Source organism: Hippocampus guttulatus, chromosome 10 (genome assembly GCF_054856545.1).
Source record: "Hippocampus guttulatus isolate MCC_2025c chromosome 10, RoL_Hgut_1.0, whole genome shotgun sequence".
NCBI lineage: Eukaryota > Metazoa > Chordata > Actinopteri > Syngnathiformes > Syngnathidae > Hippocampus > Hippocampus guttulatus.
The window spans coordinates 3,174,028-3,192,514 of NC_141270.1; the positions used below are offsets into that span (position 1 = coordinate 3,174,028).

The window sequence follows — 18,487 nt, forward strand, 5'->3', positions numbered from 1 at the left end:
GTTATTGTATTGTCATTTTCTATTATCACTGTCCAACTTTCTTTTTTGTTGTTTATGGTTGTTTTTTTCTGGGGGTTGGGGACAAAATAAATGAAAACAGACAGGGATGGTGGCAACAAAAAGCGTGTACTGTGTCTCCAAATTTTTTCTTTAAAGATTTTTTTATTTTTTTTTTAAATTTGAGTTGCATCTGTGGCACAAATTACACTTTAAAAATGTCTCTTAAGAGTCACGCAGCGATTTGATGATGCGGGCGAGCGTCGTGTCGTGCCTGCTTGATGGTGAAGTCGTTGATGAGGTGGTGGTTGTGCTCGTTGAGGTTGCAGTGCAGAGAGACGCAGTCGCTCTGGTAGAGGAGGTCCTGCAGCGTGTAGACGCGCTGCACGCCCAGCGAGCGCTCCAGCCCGTCCTGCAGGTACGGGTCGTAGAAGATCACGTTGAAGCCGAACGCCTTGGCCCGCATCGACACCGCCTGGCCCGCGCGACCTGCAGGGGGCGCACGGGAACATGTGACGGAAGGCCGACGAGAAAAACGTTTGATCGTTCGCGCATCTGGACTTGAGTTTGGCTGGGAGGTTTTCGTGTTTTTGTTTTTTTCATTTCGTAAAACAACATTTGACTTGAATTAAATTGAAACAAACGTATTTCTTTTGAGGAAGTGCGATATTTTTTTGTGACGGTGGCTGTACCGTCGCTAAAACTTTTATGCATTCGTCTTGATCGGTTTATTTTTGGATTTAAAAAAAAAAAATAAAGACAGGACATTTTGTAAATACTGGTAGTGCCACTTTTTATTCATGACTGTACCAGTGAGCCTATGTTCTGTCTACATTAGTATTAGTCGGAGTCATTGTAAAGATTGTGGCAGAGCAACACTCGGAGCTCCTCAACCTATGTCGACAAAGTTCACCGGCACCAAGATGCCACAAGAGGGTGGCATAAACAACTTTTGGCTAAATAAAGCTCCTCAACTCACTTCAACAGACTTCCTCGGTACCGAGATGCCACAGGATGGTGGCCCGAGTAAAAAATTAAATAAAATAAACGATAGCCAAGTGAGGTTTTTCAGTGAATAATGGAAGGGGCTCGAGTATGCTTGGGTTCCTTATTGTCGTCGTAGTAGTTCAGCTCACCGAATCCGATAAGGCCGAGGGTCTCTCCTCGGATCCTGGCCGCCCCCGAGGCCACCTCTCGGATCTGCTCCACGCTCTGGACCCGCGTGCCCTCCCGGAGAGCCTGGTAGAGCCAAGTGTTCCTCCTGTACAGGTTGAGAATGTGACAGAGCGTCGAGTCGGCCGTCTCCTCCACGGCCGCCGAGGGAATGTTGCACACGGCGATACCTGCGGAAGCAACGGGGAGAACTTTTTGACACCCGATTGGGTCAGGAAAGAGTCGCTTTGAGAACACAGTTTCGCACGACTGATTCCGAAGGCCGCGGGCGGATTAAATTGACACGGCAACACGGACTGAAATCTGATTGGACGAAATAATCTCATCATTTCCAGGCGCACACTAGAAGCGCCGCAGTCAAGAGAAACACGGAGAAATGTTGGAGAGACTGCCGGGGATTAATTCAAACTATTTCATTTCGCAAATATTTGCTTTCGATTGCAAATGTTTGTCAGGGCTTCTTCTGATAACGCCGAGTGAGCGCCCGCCACCGGGTGTCCGTCCTGCCGTTTTATTCGGACGCCGGCGTCTCACCGAGCTCTCCGGCCGCCTTGATGTCGATGTTGTCGTAGCCGCTGCCGATGCGGATGATGATGCGGAGCGCCTTGAACTTCTCCAGGTCCTCTCGGGTCAGCGTGATGGTGTGATACATCATGGCCCCCACCGCCTCGCTCAGCACCTGTCGGCATCAGCGGGGTGACTTTTGACCTTTCGGACACAACACTGCCTCCTCGCATGAGTGTGCTCGGTTTGATGACGTTTTTAAAACCGGTTTCATTTTCTACCCGCGGTCCTTCAACGCTAATATTGATGATTATTTCTTGTTTAACCGTTTCGGAGACAGCGGCTACCACGGCGGACGGCTTATCGTGTTATCCGTCTCGCAAAGATTTAAATGAATGCGCGGCGCAGATTCTGCCTAGCAACAAATGACATGCAGGCGCCTTCGTGTCAAAGTTGCGCATCAGTCACTCCAGTGAGCAGCGATTCGAAACTGCCGGCTTTTATATGCGCCGGTCTTGGTACCATCGGTCACCGCGGTGGACACGTGAGAAGAAAAAATAAAATAAAATGCAGCATTCCGAACCCGCTCCCCCGGACGGATGTAAATTTTTACTTGCCATCATCTAAATGCAAATGTCTTGTTGTGTGTGCATTTAAATAAGGAGAAACTGCCACATCGACAGTTTGTCACATTAAAGTCGAGGTGGCGTAGCGAGCGCTTATGAAAATAACAGGCTTAAATTCACAAAACTAACCGCTAACGGAATTAACTTCGCCGCTGCGGATTAGCATCGCACCAGGGATTTCCTTATACCCATTTTTTTCTTTCTTTTTTTAATATATTGGTTGCCGGAGGGGAGCGAAGGTGAAGAAAGCTCGTCTGTCTCGTGCTTTATCTCGGTTTCAGAACCGAACAGTCGACATCATAAAAGCTCGATTAAGTGTTCGGGAAAATGTTTTTTTCAAGCAACATCTTTAAATGTCATAAAAAGTGTAAAAAGGGAGTTCACCACTATACGACAATGCAGCACATCAAAACTATGCTTGTACCAAAATATGGAGGCATAATCAAGCTGATATTGTTTATTGTAATGCAGATTAATTTATTGCTTGTGTTTGATTAAAAAAAAAAAATGAGAAAAGGACCTTGAAGAAAAAAATGTACTAATCCCATTATTGAGTGGGGGGAAAAAAAATAAAAATTCCAATTAGATGATTTTAAAAAATCCTTCTGACTCGTGTGTGTAAAAAGCAAAAAGGGATGCTACCTTTTCATGTATTTCCTGCGTGGACTGAGCGTCGCAGAAGGCCACGGTGGCCAGGTCCTTGAGGATGGGCATCTCCACCGTGCAGTCGCGCCCATCCAGCAGCGCCACCAGGGGGCGCGGGTGCATGGGCCCGTTCATGATCTGCGGCCGGATACCTGCGCAAAGGCAGGCCGCTTGAATTATTCATCCGAGGCGCTCGCACGACACGCAGGAAGAGGAGGAGGGGGGGGGACGATAACAGGAAGTGTTTCCCTGCTCCAATCACACACACACACACAAAGCGGTGTGACTGTATCAACTGAGTTACCCAGCAACCGGTCCTTTTCATCCCATGAGGTCACCACCTCAATCATCCAATCGGGTCAGTTCGTGTCTCTCACTCCAAAATAAATTAAAAAATGAGGAGGAAAGGTGTTGGGTGTCCACACATTATTGGCTGGGCCCCGTTGCCTGTTGTCATGGTGATGGGCAGACTAATGATAGAAATTTGAGTCCGTCTGATGGCGGGAATCTTTGGCGGGTGTGAAATTTGCAACCCTGAAAGTCAAAAGTTTGGTTTGTCATTCAATAAATTGGCTCGGTATTTTACTCCTTCAAAGGGTCTATAAGAGTAAAGGGAAGGGCGACTACCGACTACTTATAAGAGATGCAGATACCAGCCACAGATACTGAAGGCAAAACACACCTGACATCAAGTACGTCTTCTTTGCCAGCTGTTGGGATTGTTCGGAATGATCTGTCCTTGTGTTCAATGAAATTTGATGTATCGTGAGTACGACGGGGGATCGGTCGCGGGTACCGGTGAGTACTCAAGACTGACTGGTATCGGTCTGAAAAACGGTGGTATCGAGGAGCTGTTCGAGGTCAGGTGTGCGGCGGGATATTCCAATGTCACTTCATTGGTGTGAAAATGATTGTTTCACGACAAATAATGCATTTTTTTCTATACGGGCAACGGGTCGCGGGGGGTGCCGGAGCCTATCCCAGCCGTCTTCGGGCAGTAGGCGGGGGACACCCTGAACCGGTTGGCAGCCAATCGCAGGGCACACAGAGATGAACAAACATCCGGAGTCACACTCACGCCTACGGACAATTTGGAGTGTTCAATCAGCCTGCCATGCATGTTTTTGGGATGTTGGATGGAAACCGGAGCACCCGGAGCAAACTCACGCAGGCCACGCATGCAAACTCCACACAGGGAGGCCGGAGCTGGGATTGAACCGCTGCACTGTGAGGTCAACACGCAACTACTGGACCACTGGGCCGCCCACAATGAAATGCAGGAGAAAAAAAATAAAAGAAAATGTGATCAATTTTGGTCCAAGTTCGCATCTAATTAAGTACGATTAAAAACACAGAAAACAGCAGGCCCAAGTAGACCAAAAAAAAGAATAATGGGGGGGGACGGGGGGATCCGAAGCCTTCAATATTTTCTATTATGACAGAAAAGTATTTTAATTATGTTCCTTGTCGTCGCGTCCCGTCTCATTTTGCTGTCATCACTCTCCTGTGTTGAATGACGTTTTTATAGCAGCCTTGTAACTCACTTTACAACTCCGACGACAAAGAGATTGAGTTTCCCTTTTTTTTAACTGCACATTTTTACATCACAAAGCTTAAATGTTAGAACCGCGCGGCACTGCGAACAAAAGCCGTACTTCCTGGCCGCGCCCGAGCGGGATATCACGATGAGAAGTGCAAAGAAAAGGTCGTCGACGGGACGGTGAATGACAGACGACCTTGAGACGCGGCTCTGTTTGCGCTGTCGTTCGCCGCGGCGACCGCACGCACAGTTGGCAAGACGCAAGAGTCTGGCGCAGAAGGGAAAGAACCTTTCAGAAGTGTAACTGTTGATTCGTGGCGGCTGAAACGCTTTCCCCGCCGGCGTTAATAAGGCGGAACGTGCCCGGCGCGGAAAACCTGCGGCGGAATCTGGAGATAATTAACTCTGGAGCGATGCTGTTAATGCGCGTTTTAATAGCGCGGGTATGAGAGTAATCCGCGTAAGGAGCTTGTTGGCTCGGCGCAGAACAAACAACAAACGCGGGAAAAGAAATGATGTGTGGAAACGACGTTGGGATGTGAAAAAGCTCAGGATGGAAAACGGTGGTCAAAAACGAAAACCGCTGTCTTTTATATGGGCGGGTCTCGATAAGATGAAGAACACAATGTACGTTGAAAGCCGTAAAAAAAAAAAAAAAAAAAAACAATTACACGAATAAACAGACTAAAACAGAATTGATTTGCGCTTAGGTATTTTTATTACTCCACCCCCCTCCCGCTAGCGTAAAAAAAAGAGCTCGAGTGGGGGCTGCGAGTTGAACATCCGCGCTATTTGTTAGCAGGTAGCACACGAAAGATTTCAGATATCTTCCAGTCGCGCTAAGTCGAGTCTCTAAATGTTTCCGGCCGCTGCGAGCATTTTGCGCCAACTCGCCACGTTTTGATTTCGGCGAAAGGCGTCCGTGTCGCTCATACGCTAAAGGGTATTTTGATCATTTGACTCCAAGCTAGAACCACCAAATGTGGAGCAGATGACAGCGGCATGCCACAAAACTGAAACAAAGTTCAGAGGTTTGAAAGAACTGCCCCCAAAAAAGGTTAAAACGTCTGCCGTCAGGTTCCTGGATTTTCTCATGCTAAGCTAACCACCAGAACGTCTTTGACTGCCTGCGGAATGTCAAATCCGGACTCAGCTGGAGATGTACACTTTTTCTTTTGTCTTTTTTTTAAGTGCCCAAAGCGAGAGAAAAAATGTAAATAGCGACGTCAAAGCAATCCGTGCTCGACAGTTGATATTTTTGGAGTCCTCCTGGGCGGCAACCGCTCAAACGGCGCTTTGCATGACGGCAAGGCTCGTCTCGATTCACACGATGACACTTCCCCCGTTGGTTTATTGGCCCTCCAAACCACTAACCCAAACGAAACCGGAGCCCGACGTCTCCGCCCCAATCGGACCCTCTGTGACGGGGAAAAAAAAAAAAAAAAAAAAGTCTTGCTTTGAAGTAAACATTCGAAAGCACATGTAACAATGCGACTGAAGATGTTTTAAATTAGGCAGCGGGATCATTCGGGCTGGAAGTCTTTTTGGCTACAGTTGCAAAGTGCTTGTGCCAAAGCCCCATAAACGTACTCAAAGTGTTTTTTATCATTTCCCAACAGCCAGCCAGCCGTGTCTACAAGTGAGGCGCAAAAGCCCCGCGTTTAAACTCGCCGAATGTAAATAAGGCTTTATCTGACAGCAGGTCGCCCTCTTCGGTGGAGGTCTGCGGGGATTTAATGTGCTGCTGCAAGCTTGAAGCCTTGATAGCGTCCTCCGGCCAACACTAATCACAAACTGAATGATTCTCCAGGAGCTATGAAAAGTTTTTTTTTTTTTTTTTTGCCAGCTCTGGCAAGCGAGACCTCGAAACCACAAATGGATTGCAGATGTTCTAATCTAAAAAGAAAAAAGGGGAAAAAAATAAACTTGCGAATGTTAATACGAGACGAAGATGGGGAGGGATGTAGAGAAATAGAAGGAGGAGATATATCGGTTCAGAGTGTACGAGCAAGGACATGAGTTTGTTTTGGTTTGGATTCTTTTTTTCTTTTGGCCGAATCCAGCCGACATGTCGGACCCTTCCCACTGAGGTCAGCTAGAATGACAATTGTTGACAAATGTACCCCACTCGGGGCACGCACGGGTACCACTTCCTCGGACCAGAAGCTATATTGAAGTGTTCGTCGATACTGAGAAACGATACTTGAGAGAATAACGTTTGATATCGTCAAAGTGGCTTCATTTTATCTGTTCATTTTTTTTTAAAGATTTTTTTTTAATGGATTGACTATTTGCTTGGGAAGCCCATGTCGCAATTGGTATTTAATCGAAGTAATCGGTCTTCACACCGGATTCAATGCTCTCCAAAAGTGAAACCGTTCACTCGATGCTAACAAACACTTTTATTCCGTTGCACAATATACAACAGCGGCCCCCAAGCTTTCTTGCCCCACGGACCGGTTTAATGTCAGACAATATTTTCAGGAGCCGGCCTTTAAGGTGTGGCGGATAAATGCAACAAAATAATACGATATGACCTGCGTGAAAACTGTGGTATTTTCGATACATAATAATAAACCCGAATCATGTCAGGAGGAACGTCCTATCTGGCCGCAACACTCTCTGGTCGCTATGGTCACGGTTAAACGTGCCTTCAAAATAAGATACGCCGCAAATACAAAGTGCATGAAAAATACGGTTGACCATCGCCGCATATTATGCAGAGTGGGCTTGCTGCGTGGGAATCTCCCGTTGAGAGCAATCCGTATTTTAAGGACTCCTGATACTGTCTATTAAATGTAGCCTTCTTTTTCTTGAAAATCTGAGGCTCCTCTTCTGTCTCCTGGCTGGGCCAAAGAAACTTTCCAAAGACGTTTGTTTTTTACTCATTTTGCTAGCTCCCGAGTGTCATTTTAGCGATAACCTATCACGTGACTGAGAAGCACGCCTTGACCTGCGTCAAGAGTGACATACTGTAGAAGAATGTAACAGAGGATCCAGTCATTTTTCAAAATAAAACATCTTTCAGAATCCGAAATGAATAAAATGGGAGTAATGTAAGTTATTTATTCTTTCTGTGTGGCCTGGTACCAAATGACCTACGGACCGGTACTGGTCCGCGGCCTGGGTGTTGGGGACCGTGGATATACAATGTTATCTTGAATCTCTAGTCATGGAACTCCGAGACAGATCACCTACAGAGGAGTGACTCACTTCGGGGACTCGTCTATGCCCCCGCTGTAATATTCTACTCAACGGCCAAGTCGCTTCCACTTGTCGAGGTTCAAACTTCCCATCGCCGAGTGGAGTGGGAAAAGGTGCCGAAAGGCTCCCCGCCGCACTCAGCGCAGCGCGACGCACGGCACGGACGCGCCCCCCCCCAACCCCCACCACCCTACATCGGGCCCCTCCGTGAGCGTAACAATAAAAGTGCAAAAACAAAAGGAAGTGAGGAAGATTTTCCATGGCGCGATGATGTCAAGGCCACGGCGGCGGTCGTCGGGTTCACGGCGAGCGTTCGCAGGAAAACTTTTGCGCGCTTTGACCTCGAGCCAGGAGCGGCTCAGCGGGCTCGGGACCAACAGCTGGTTAAGGTTACCTAGCAACTCAAAAGCCGGGGGCCTCGGCGATGGAGAATGAGAGCGTGAGTAGGGCAGCGGGAGCTGGAGGTGCGGAGGAGGGTAGCGCCTGGAACACAGTTGGGGTTCTTTGTGGCAAGTGCAGCGATATTAAAGTCTTCCCAAACAAGGAGGCAAAGCGACGTAAGCCCGGAAGCTTCGAGGACGCGGGCAGGCAAGAAGGATGCCGTTTTGATCAGCTCAGTAGGAAGTAAAGAAAAAGCTTGATTAATTTGCCTGTGACACTGAGCAAAAGAAAAAACAAAACCAAACTGTACTGAGCAAAAAAAAAAAAAAAAAAACCCTTAGGCCACCACTCGCTCTGCAGTTTTCATGACTTTTTTTACAGCAATCATGCTGACATGAAAATAGTAAATAGTAAGACAAAATCTATTTTCATGGGCCAACGAAGGCATTAAATTTTAGTGACAGTCGAGTGTGTCATTTTCCATGAATTCGGAAGTAGCCTGTTACCTAACATTTTTTAATATGCATTTTACATTCACTTTTTTTACGTCGACACACGAAAATGCTAATCTCCGATTTTTTTCCTTTTGTTGACGTCAACGGCTCGCGGAATCAAAAGGCACCCGTTCCCATTGATTGACATCATCGTCCACGAAGCAGGAAATAACCGACGAACAACAAATAAACAAAACGCATTCGACTCAAACCATTCCCCGTCACATCATCAAAAACGCCACAATTTCATTGTTTGACGCCATTCTTCACTAACCATGACGTAGCCTAATAACTAACAAACATGGATAACAAAAAGATGTCACTCTACCATTTAATAGCGTCAACCCCCCCCCCCTCGATAAAAAAAATGGTACATCCCCGTTGTTGTATGTCATCCCCCACAAACTAGCAAGTAGCATGCTAACCAAAAACCAACTGGAAAACCCCAAATACATCACGCGTCGCAATGCTTGCTCCTTTTTTTTTTCTTTGGCTTTTAAAATCATGATAGAACCATTTCGCTGTGCTGCAATCAAAAACTGTTAAATTGCTTGTTTGATGTCATCCTCCACTAAGAAAGAAGTAGCCTGCTAGCTTTAAAAAAAAAACAGATGGGCAATTACGGCCACCAAGATGCTCTCATTTTTTTGGTGGCACTTTTATTCTGTTACAGGCACGCAAGGACCATTGTGCTTTCCCAACAATCACAATTTTGGTGAACATTCTCTTTACACTGAACAGTCTCGCTCTAGTGACCCCCCCCCCCCTTCCTCGCATGTGGCGATTAGCATTTTATATAGCACCAGTGCGAATTCACAACTGGAGATTCAATTGCAGGGCTTCACAGATGCACTGCATCCAATGTTAACCACTGCTGTCCGGTCATTTCCACTGGCGACAATACAAAACATTCACTTTTGTGCATACATACGAGCTACAATAGAGGGGCCTGTGTTCCTGGCACTGTCTACTTTCTGGAGTGGCTTTTACGATCCCTTGGCATCGGGCAAGAAAAAAAAAGGAGGAGGAGGAGGAGTGGGGGGGGCAATTTTTTTTGTTGGCAGACTTGCCCCCTCTGAGCCAACCCACCCCCCCCCACCCACCCAACCTCCCTTTGCCCCAGCTGGACCCTATCAGCGCCCCGTCTACACCAGCAGCCTATCTCGTCTTCTACTATGTGGACACACACAAAGACCTGGTTTGTCCATTTCCTCCCCCCCGCCCCAAACTTAATACAAGACTCAGTGTGGGGAGGAAAACAAGCGTGGGGAAAGGGGGGGGGTTGTGAAGGTGATATCAGTAACAAACAGGAATGGAGACAAACACTTTCACTTGTGAAGCAGCGAGATACGAAACCATCTGCCAGTATAGATGACGCACACACACATGCGCTGGTGTGACAAACAGACACAATCTTGGAGGAACTGCAAAAAGAGCTTCACAGAAACATTTTGCCCATAAATTGTCATTAGAAAACTTACAAACGTGTTCATCCCCCCCCCCCACCCATTTCGTATGGTCTCCAGGAGCATCCGAGCTAAAATAACAAATCACACCGGTACGTAAAAAGAAGTGAGCCGCTAATTGCTGCTGTTTTTGCTCAATCCAACGAGCGCCGGACTGATGTTCAACACACTTTTCCGCCAGGCTGACACTCGCGAACACACACGCACTCACACACGCACGCACACACACACTCAATTTGTCTCTGGCCTGCAGATGATGACACATGACAACCTTTACAATCACCATCAGCGCTGCCTCGCGCCCCCCCCACCCCCACCCCCTTCCGCGTTGCAGCAGTGCAGCCGCTCTCCAACGCACACGCATGACACACTTCATTGCAAACACATTCAGGAGGCTCATTAGACACCAACGCCTCCTTCGTCGGCTCGACTCGATTTGGAATTTTTATATCCGCACCAACACACAAGAGGCGTTGCTCCTTGCCTGGGAAATGCTGTCGCCACATTCTTCCGATCAGGAGCTGCACATGGTCCACAAAATGTGTTGGGGAGGTGATGGGGGGGGGGGGGGATTTAAAAAAAAAAAAGAAGTGGATGTTTTAAAGGATTCTCTCACGTCCTCTCTTGTTTCCAAATGTGTCCTCCTCCTTGGTCACCTCACCCCCTGAAGCTCCATGTCTTTTATTTCCTCGAGGAAGGGAAAGGATGGAGAATGGATGTTGAATCAAAAATTTAAAAAAAGAAAAAAAAACTCGGCACTCCTTTTAAATCTCCACTGAAAGTGAACCCCAAAACAACCACCCCCCCCCCAAAAAATAAGGAATGGATTTCTATTTATCTCGAGCCAACAGCGTCGAGCGCTTCTCTACGCGCTCCTCTTTTTCTTCTTCTTCTTCTTCCTCCTCCTCGTCTCGTCCAGATCACTTGCACCTCCCTCTACTCGCAGCACTCCCACCCCCCCCCCCCTGCTCTTGGAGACGGCAGGTTTTTGGTCTTTTCACTCAGACGTCAGGCAGCCTTTTGTTGCCATCCACAGAGAGGGAGAGAGGGAGAGGGGAATTGGGGGAGGAGGGGGGGGGTGGAATGGAAAAGCCCAAAATGAAAAAAAAAAAAAAAAAAAAGACAGAGAGGGGAGGAAAAAAATGCACGAGGAGGACCAGTCGCAGCGAGTGTCGCCTCCCCTTGTTCTCTTTTGCTCATTTTTTTTTTTACATCCCCTCCCTTTTTTTATTAGTGGTGATGTGGCCTTCAGGGTCCTTTAAGAGCGCCAGATTCTTTTGTATCCGCACACTCAAGCTGTTTTTCTCTGGTATCGCTCACATTTTATTTGTACACATTCCTCCAAATGTCATTTCAACCGGGAATTAAAGCTACTCGTCCACACATACAAGGTTATTATGTATAAATCTTCTTTTCACCGCTTCCGAATCCAAACATGATGTTCCTCCGACATCAATGCCAAGTGAAAAGTCTCGCGCAATTGCAGGCTGTCAAGTGCATACCAAAATAACAGGTGGCGCTATAACCCATATTCAGGACATCATTGTGGCCGAAACTGATGCCCGAAGAAAGCTACTTCTAGTTTGACCCCTCTCACACACAAATTTATGAAAAACATACTTTTGAAAGCCAGTTTCCACGAATGAGTGTATCATATATCATTTTGAGTAAATGACATTCGCACAGTTCTCCTCATTAGAGGCGCAGTGTGTTCGCTTCAAGCTGTGGTCACTCCCATCTGAGGTTTACTATTGAACTGACACATAAAACTAAAGAATTAAACATTATGTCTAAAGACCGAAATGTTCAATAAAACCAGATCATTTCGTCTATGGCTAGCTTAACGTTAGCATCTAATGAAAAAGGTCATACCGTGAATGGGCTGACAGAAATGAGGCGAAATGTTATAAAACGTCTTGCTTTTAATTTCGCTGAATCCTAATCAGGAGGGATCATGTTGTGGCGCGTCTCTAAATTAAAACTTGGGGGGGGGGGCCTGACTGCTTATAGACCCGTGTTATACTGGTGGCGCTAATGACAAAAACGAAACCAAATTAAATTATATTAATTTAAAAAAAAAAACTTTAAATTTAGCCGACTTCTTTCAGCCAAGACGACACACGTACACAAAGAAGCAAACAAACAAAAAAACATGCCTGAGCAGGTACGCCGCATGACGGCAAAGACCTTCAAATCCTTCGGTTTTAAAGTCTTCCGTAAATAGGGATTACCGAGTGACAGATTAAAGCTGTTACTACCTCTACTACGCGACTATGATTGACAGCTTAATTGGATTTATCTAATGAAGGTTAATAAATTAGACCTCCAGGTTACAACTCTGAAGCCGTTCAGTCAATTAACGGGGAATTGAATACCCGCCCGGCAGCAGGATTGATGTTCTATTGTCTGTTTTGACACCGGGTGTTATGAATTCAGCTTTCAGGTGACGGCTACTTTTATGATGGTTGGAGATTGATGGCCCTACGAGTGTTTTCCAATGCAAACAGTGACTGTGAATGACGCCTTCACGACCGCATTAGCATAGCTTAGCGGTTTGAATTTATCCCCGGTACAAATAAAGATTCATTTGCCAATTTTTCAAAATCTGACCCGCAATCGCTCGTTCACCACATGAGGTTCACCCTCACCTAATGACGAGATCCCATTCCAGGTTGGCCAACTATTGAGCCTTTAACGAAGACATAAATGACGCCGTTTGTAACTACCAAATAACAGTACCAAAAAAAAGCTCTTCGGACTACAAGCACGACTTCATACAAAGCGAACGCGAGCATTTAAAGCGTTACAACCAGAGTCCAAAGGCGAGCTGTAGTTTAAAAAAAAAAAAACAAGACCTCATTCATGACAAGAGGACCGCGAACAGAGAGAAAGGTCAACTGCATAATCCCACCCCTGAAAAGCCGTCATCCCCCATCCGCTCAGAGCACCCCCCCCCCCCCCGCCTTAACCCTCTCGCAACCAACACTTAAAGTACAAACACCGTTCTGTACGAGGGGACGAGAATACGTGAGTGGCGGTGAAAAAAAAAAAAAAAAGGAGGAGGAATGAAAGAGAGATTGCACAGCTGCAAGGGGGACGACAGATGTTCGTGTTGGAGGGGTCGTTGTCGGCGCATAAATTCTCATTCTCTTATTCATTCCTTGTCTGTGTGACACCATCACTCTTGTCCCCCCCCCCCCCCCCCGTCAGCCTCGTGCATCACCTCGCCGCAAAAAAGGACGTGAGGAAGCAAGTGAGCGAGACCATGTGTGGTTGAAGATAAGATGGAGGAGGGAATGTGATGTCGATTGCACCCTCGTGTGAATCCAAAATGTTGCGGAGTTTGAAGTGGGCATGAGTTGAGATGTGCACATGAATTCTGGTGATGATTGACATGAAGTTGTCCCCCCCCCCCCCCAATGAAATGCTTTCGACTGTCTGTAGTCAGTTGCCATCGCGAGAATTGAAGCTACCGGCGGCCATCTTTCGATTACTTGAATACATTGATTTCTCTGCGGTGTTTTTCACCCGATATTCGAAAACGACGCAGCGTCCGTGCGTCTGGCACGCAACTCGCCCGGAAATTTACAAACAGAGGTTAAACAAATATGGCTCAGAAACTCAAGAGGCAGCACAGAACAGCACTTTTGGAACGAGGAGGAAACTTTATTGCTGTCGCGAGTGGAATGCGTTATTTATTTATTGACGGTACAACGTAACAAGTAGAAATCGATTTTTTTGCGTCATGACGTTAGCCGCACGTCGCTTGTTTCGATCAAGAGATTCCGATGGATCACACTTACCATGTATGTGGGAGTCACTCTGTCCAGTCACGCGTATAAACGGGCTATCCCGAATGTTTTCAGAAACCGGGATTTTGACCACATCCTGAACATTGACTGCGTGCAAACGTAGTTTTTGCGTCTCGGCCCCAGTTTGTCCTGCACCAAAATAAAAGGGGGACCGTATACGCGGGTTCTTGTTTGAACACAAAAACCTGTGTATGAAACTGTACTTGGTGGAAACGTGGCTTTGGGAAGTCACTCATGTATGTTAAAACCAGCCTCTCCATTTTGTGGTCTTTTTTAGTTTGAGCGGACAGACATGAAAAAAAAAAAAAAAAGCACGGTAATGAATGAAAAGTGCCGAGTCGGGTATGACGTTTGTTTGGAAACATATTTCTCTCATTAACCCTTCCTCCACTGCCCACCCCAGACACACATATACACACACATACACACGCACTGCAATGATTTGATGATGAAGAAAGAAGGCCCGGGGATCAGGTTTTCCTAAAAGAAGACCAGCCAGAGCCAAAAGGAGAAGTGGAGCAATGCATGGATGCAAACCTCGCACACTTTATCCTTTCATTAGGCAAAGAGGAAATGATCCTGCCTGATATCAAGGGGAACAGCTGGTGGGGGGGAAAGGACCTCTGCGCCACTTGCCAGCACGCGCTTGCGCACACACACACACACACACACACACACACACACACACACACACAAGCACACACACACAAGCACACACACAAGTGGACATGCAAGCTGTAGAGAGCCAAAATGGAGGTGCTGCCGTCTTCTGGTAACAATACTCTCAAAGTCCATGAAAAAATAAAATAAAATAGTCATCCAGCGGGCATAATTGAAGCATGTTTGTTGTGGCCTGCATTTCAACTAGCAGATTCCCCAAAGGAGGCTTTTGGACTCTAATTTAATATTCCAGCATGAGATTAATGACTAGTATGGATCACATCTTCATTCAGGATTCCAAAAGTTTTACGCCCATGTAAACCTTGAGCGTGTCTAAATTGTCAAACTCATTTATGTCGAAAGTTAGCAGATTTTTTTTTTAAAAATGCCTCAGCGGCAACCAACTAAAGCAACATTGTACATTCAATGGAGACTTTTTTTCTTTCCCCTTCAGACTAATGTTTCCATTCACTTCAGTCTGGATCAATTCAACAACTCTTACACGGCTGCTTTCAATCATTCACTGGCTCAAACTGACGTTTTAAAATGTGACGTGCGGCGGCTCCAAATGGTCAACGGGGTGTTGTTTTGGAAAAGCCTAAATTTGACTAAGTTAAGCCTAAAACTAAATTTGTGGAGAATTTGATAGTTGCTAAGTAGGTATTCATTTTTAAATCGTGGGTATGAAAGCAATGTGTTCAGCCAGCTCTTCATTTTCTCGAGCATTTATCCACATTTGAGTCATAGGTGAGCTGCATGACAGCTTGTCAGTCAATCACAGAGCAAAAAAAAAAAACTAAACTAAATCCACATTCACAGCTATGGATGAGGCAGACGTGGTCGCCACTCGCCAGCCGTGCCTCACTAAAACATATGTGACTAAAACTGAATTTGTTCGGTTGAAAGTGACACATCACACACACAAACAAAACAACAGTAAAATAAAAGTAATGCCTGCAAGTCTTTCAGAAAAAAACATTCAAGTCTGCTGTTTTTTTTTTTTTTTTTCCCTGCTGTGTTTCAAAATTTGTCTTGGCTACACTGTTGGCCCTGAGCTGAAAACATGCAAATATGATGCGTGCAGAGTCGACCATCCTCTCAGGATAAACGGAAGTAAATATTTATCCCTGTTATGTTTGGGACAAATAAGCGGCCGACAAACAATGCGAATGCAAAAATGACGATGTACGCGGATTCAGGCCACGGTTTGTCCAAATCTCTCTCTCTCTCTCTCTCTACGTAGCGAGTCCAAGGTTGACCGACAGCTGTCACCGCCTCCTTTCCTTCCCCCTGCCTGCGACCGTCAATCATCAGTCAGCGGCAGGACAATATCTGTCAGCCCGCCCCCACCACCCTCCACTCCCCCCCCCCCCCTACCTCCGTTGCCTAATCCCTCACTCAACTCAACAACTGCCCGCAGTTTTGACCTGCTCTGCCGGTTAATACATAATCTGCCATCTCCAGAACGAATATGCGCATGTCCCCCCCCCCCACCCCCCTTCGTCACGCTACGGGAAATCACGGCTAGTGTGTCACGCAGAGCGGGACTGACCTGCGTTGGCAGCGGACTGCCGAGCCTGACGAGAAGCGGCGCAGCTCTGCGGGGTGGAAGTAAAAGTAGTGGAAATTCTACTGTGGCAAATATGGCCAGCATGCCCGTGTGGTGGTGGGGGGAGGGGGGGAAAGCAACTGCGGGTTAGTCATACGGAGGCGGGGTCTTGCTCAAGGGCATGCAACACAGCATCAGATACCGGGACGGCTTATCAAAGTGATGCAGATTGTGATGCTGTGTTGTGTTTGGTAAAGAGGTTAGTCAGTACTCGTGGTGAACTCCCTTTTACACTCTGATGGCAATTAAGAAAAAAAAAAGTTTTGTTTTTTCTTCCTAATAGCGGCTGTTTTATTTGTATGACTGGAGAGAAGCGTTAAAAGTTGACTTCAAACATTTCCGAGGCCTGCCCGAATAATAGAAAAAAAATGGAGTGCCCCCTTCCTAAACTGTTTCGTAGTTGCCTATATTCACAAAAGAAAAATGCTCCCTAACGTCCAATAACAACCATCAAGCTAACGTTAACCTTAAAAATACAAAGCTTGTCTCTCCGCCAAGTTTTATCACTGCAACATATTTGACACTTTTCTATTGAGATAGGGCTTTTTGCACAGACAAAACAACAACAAAGAAAATTCAGCAAAGTGGGGGAAGGATGTGAATTTGTGAACAGGGATTGCGGGATTACTGTATTTCTATTTACCGTATTTTCCACACTATAAGGCACACCTAAAAGCATTCAATTTTCTCAAAATCCGACAGTGCGCCTTATAATCCGATTCGCCTTACATATGCATCAATATTCTGATGTCTTGGTTGTAGAATTTTAAATATTCTGTAAAGCGCTTTGTTACAGCTGCAGCGGTTGTGAAAGTGCTAAATAAAGCTGTATTGTATTGTTCCCTTTAGCGCAGCTCCATCTAGTGGATGCATAATGCAACCACTATTGTAGCTTCGATTCTATGCGCCTTATAATGTGGTGCGCCCTATATATGTAAACAGTTTGAAAATAGGCCATTCATCGAAGGTTATATACCTTATACTCCGAAGTGCCATATAGTGCGGAAAATACAGTATTTGTGCGGTTCTTCTGGGGAAAGAAAATTCTTTGACCTTAGAGAATCCACTGTATGTGTAAAAATAAAAGACATGACAATAACATGACAAAACAATAGTTTCTCCTTGATAAACTCAGCAATCTTTCATTAGAAAAAAAAAAAAAAAACACAATCACCAACTAAACAAGACTTTAACCAAATCCAAATATGCCCAAATCCAATTTCGCGAATGCCCACCAACGCACAAAATGACCACGCAACAACAAATGTCTTCCCCGCAGGCAAACAAGTGATTCTTTGCCGATTGCAATGTACGCATGTGACATTCCGTGCAAAGACACCAGCGTTTCATTGAAGGAGATGCCCAAAGAGTCTCTTAATACTCTCTCTCTCTTTTACACTTCATAATTGCAAAGACAATAAGACGTGCTTCATTAAGAAATCTGTTGCAGTGCCTCACTGTCAAGCTCCTGGCTGTGTGCAGAACAGACTCTGACAGAAGAGGACAGACTGGCAGTATTTGTGGATTAGCGCAACAGTGGAAAACGCAGGATCTGAGAGGATTAAATCTGTGCTCTGTCTTGTCACTGTGTCGTGCGCAGCCAAAATGGCACCGTCACACGTCGGCCATCGGCGCTGTAACTTGATTTTATCGGCGCGGTGATGCTGCGAGACCGGGTCGTTAGCATTTGTGGCTAAAATATACCCTGATGTCGCCACCCAAATGAGCAAACGGGATATGAATAAGTCTGATGCACAAGCGCAAGAACGAGACAACGCCGATATCTCTATGTGGGATGCATGTCAGTGTGCACCGTGTTGGGCTACTGTAGGTAGATTGGTTAGCCTTAAAGCCTTTTCCAGGCTATTCTGCAGCACCCTCATTATCATAATGGAATAAGACATGCATGTTTACAAAAGCATGAGCTTGGGGGGATGGAGAGACTTACTGCATTTAACAGTGATACTACATCTGCCATTGTGAAATGTCCTCATCGCCACAGCAGATTATGGTTGTATAAAAGCAGTCTGTGCCGCCGTTTGGTTCAATGATTGACAATGTTGCACACTAATGAGAGTGAAATGAGAAATAAATCCTGGCGAGGAGACTGTGGCCAATGACTGCAGACCATAACAAATGCAAATTAAGAAAGCAATGCCTCAAAGTCCCAGTGAATTAAAGATATCGCCCAACGTACTGGGCTGCAACTGCACACACGAACGGAGGTGGTCCTACGAGGTAAATGAAAGTCTGACAAGCGCCTTTTGCCAAACTAGCCAGACATGTAGAAAAAATAGACTCGGGAATAGACTGACAGGATTTCTTCTAGGACGGGCACAAATCCAGTGAAACCTTCTTTATGCAGTAAGATGAAGG

The 18,487-nt window shown here is 46.0% G+C and overlaps 1 protein-coding gene across 6 annotated transcripts in view; it reads right to left on the bottom strand.

Moving 5' to 3' along the window:
• The window catches only part of ctbp2a (C-terminal binding protein 2a), a 40,772-nt gene that overhangs the window by 3,567 nt on the left and 18,718 nt on the right, over window positions 1-18,487 (bottom strand). For 4 of the 6 annotated variants that reach the window (XM_086121735.1, XM_086121733.1, XM_086121738.1 and 1 more), the window contains 4 exons: window positions 2,943-3,097; window positions 1,705-1,849; window positions 1,134-1,340; window positions 272-486 (listed from right to left, as the gene is read on the bottom strand). In XM_086121735.1, the coding sequence (XP_085977861.1) occupies window positions 272-486; window positions 1,134-1,340; window positions 1,705-1,849; window positions 2,943-3,097 (722 nt within the window). Of the gene's footprint in view, window positions 1-271; window positions 487-1,133; window positions 1,341-1,704; window positions 1,850-2,942; window positions 3,098-10,514; window positions 11,025-18,487 lie in introns of those variants that run through there. The other 2 variants (XM_086121737.1, XM_086121736.1) reach the window with 2 other exon arrangements.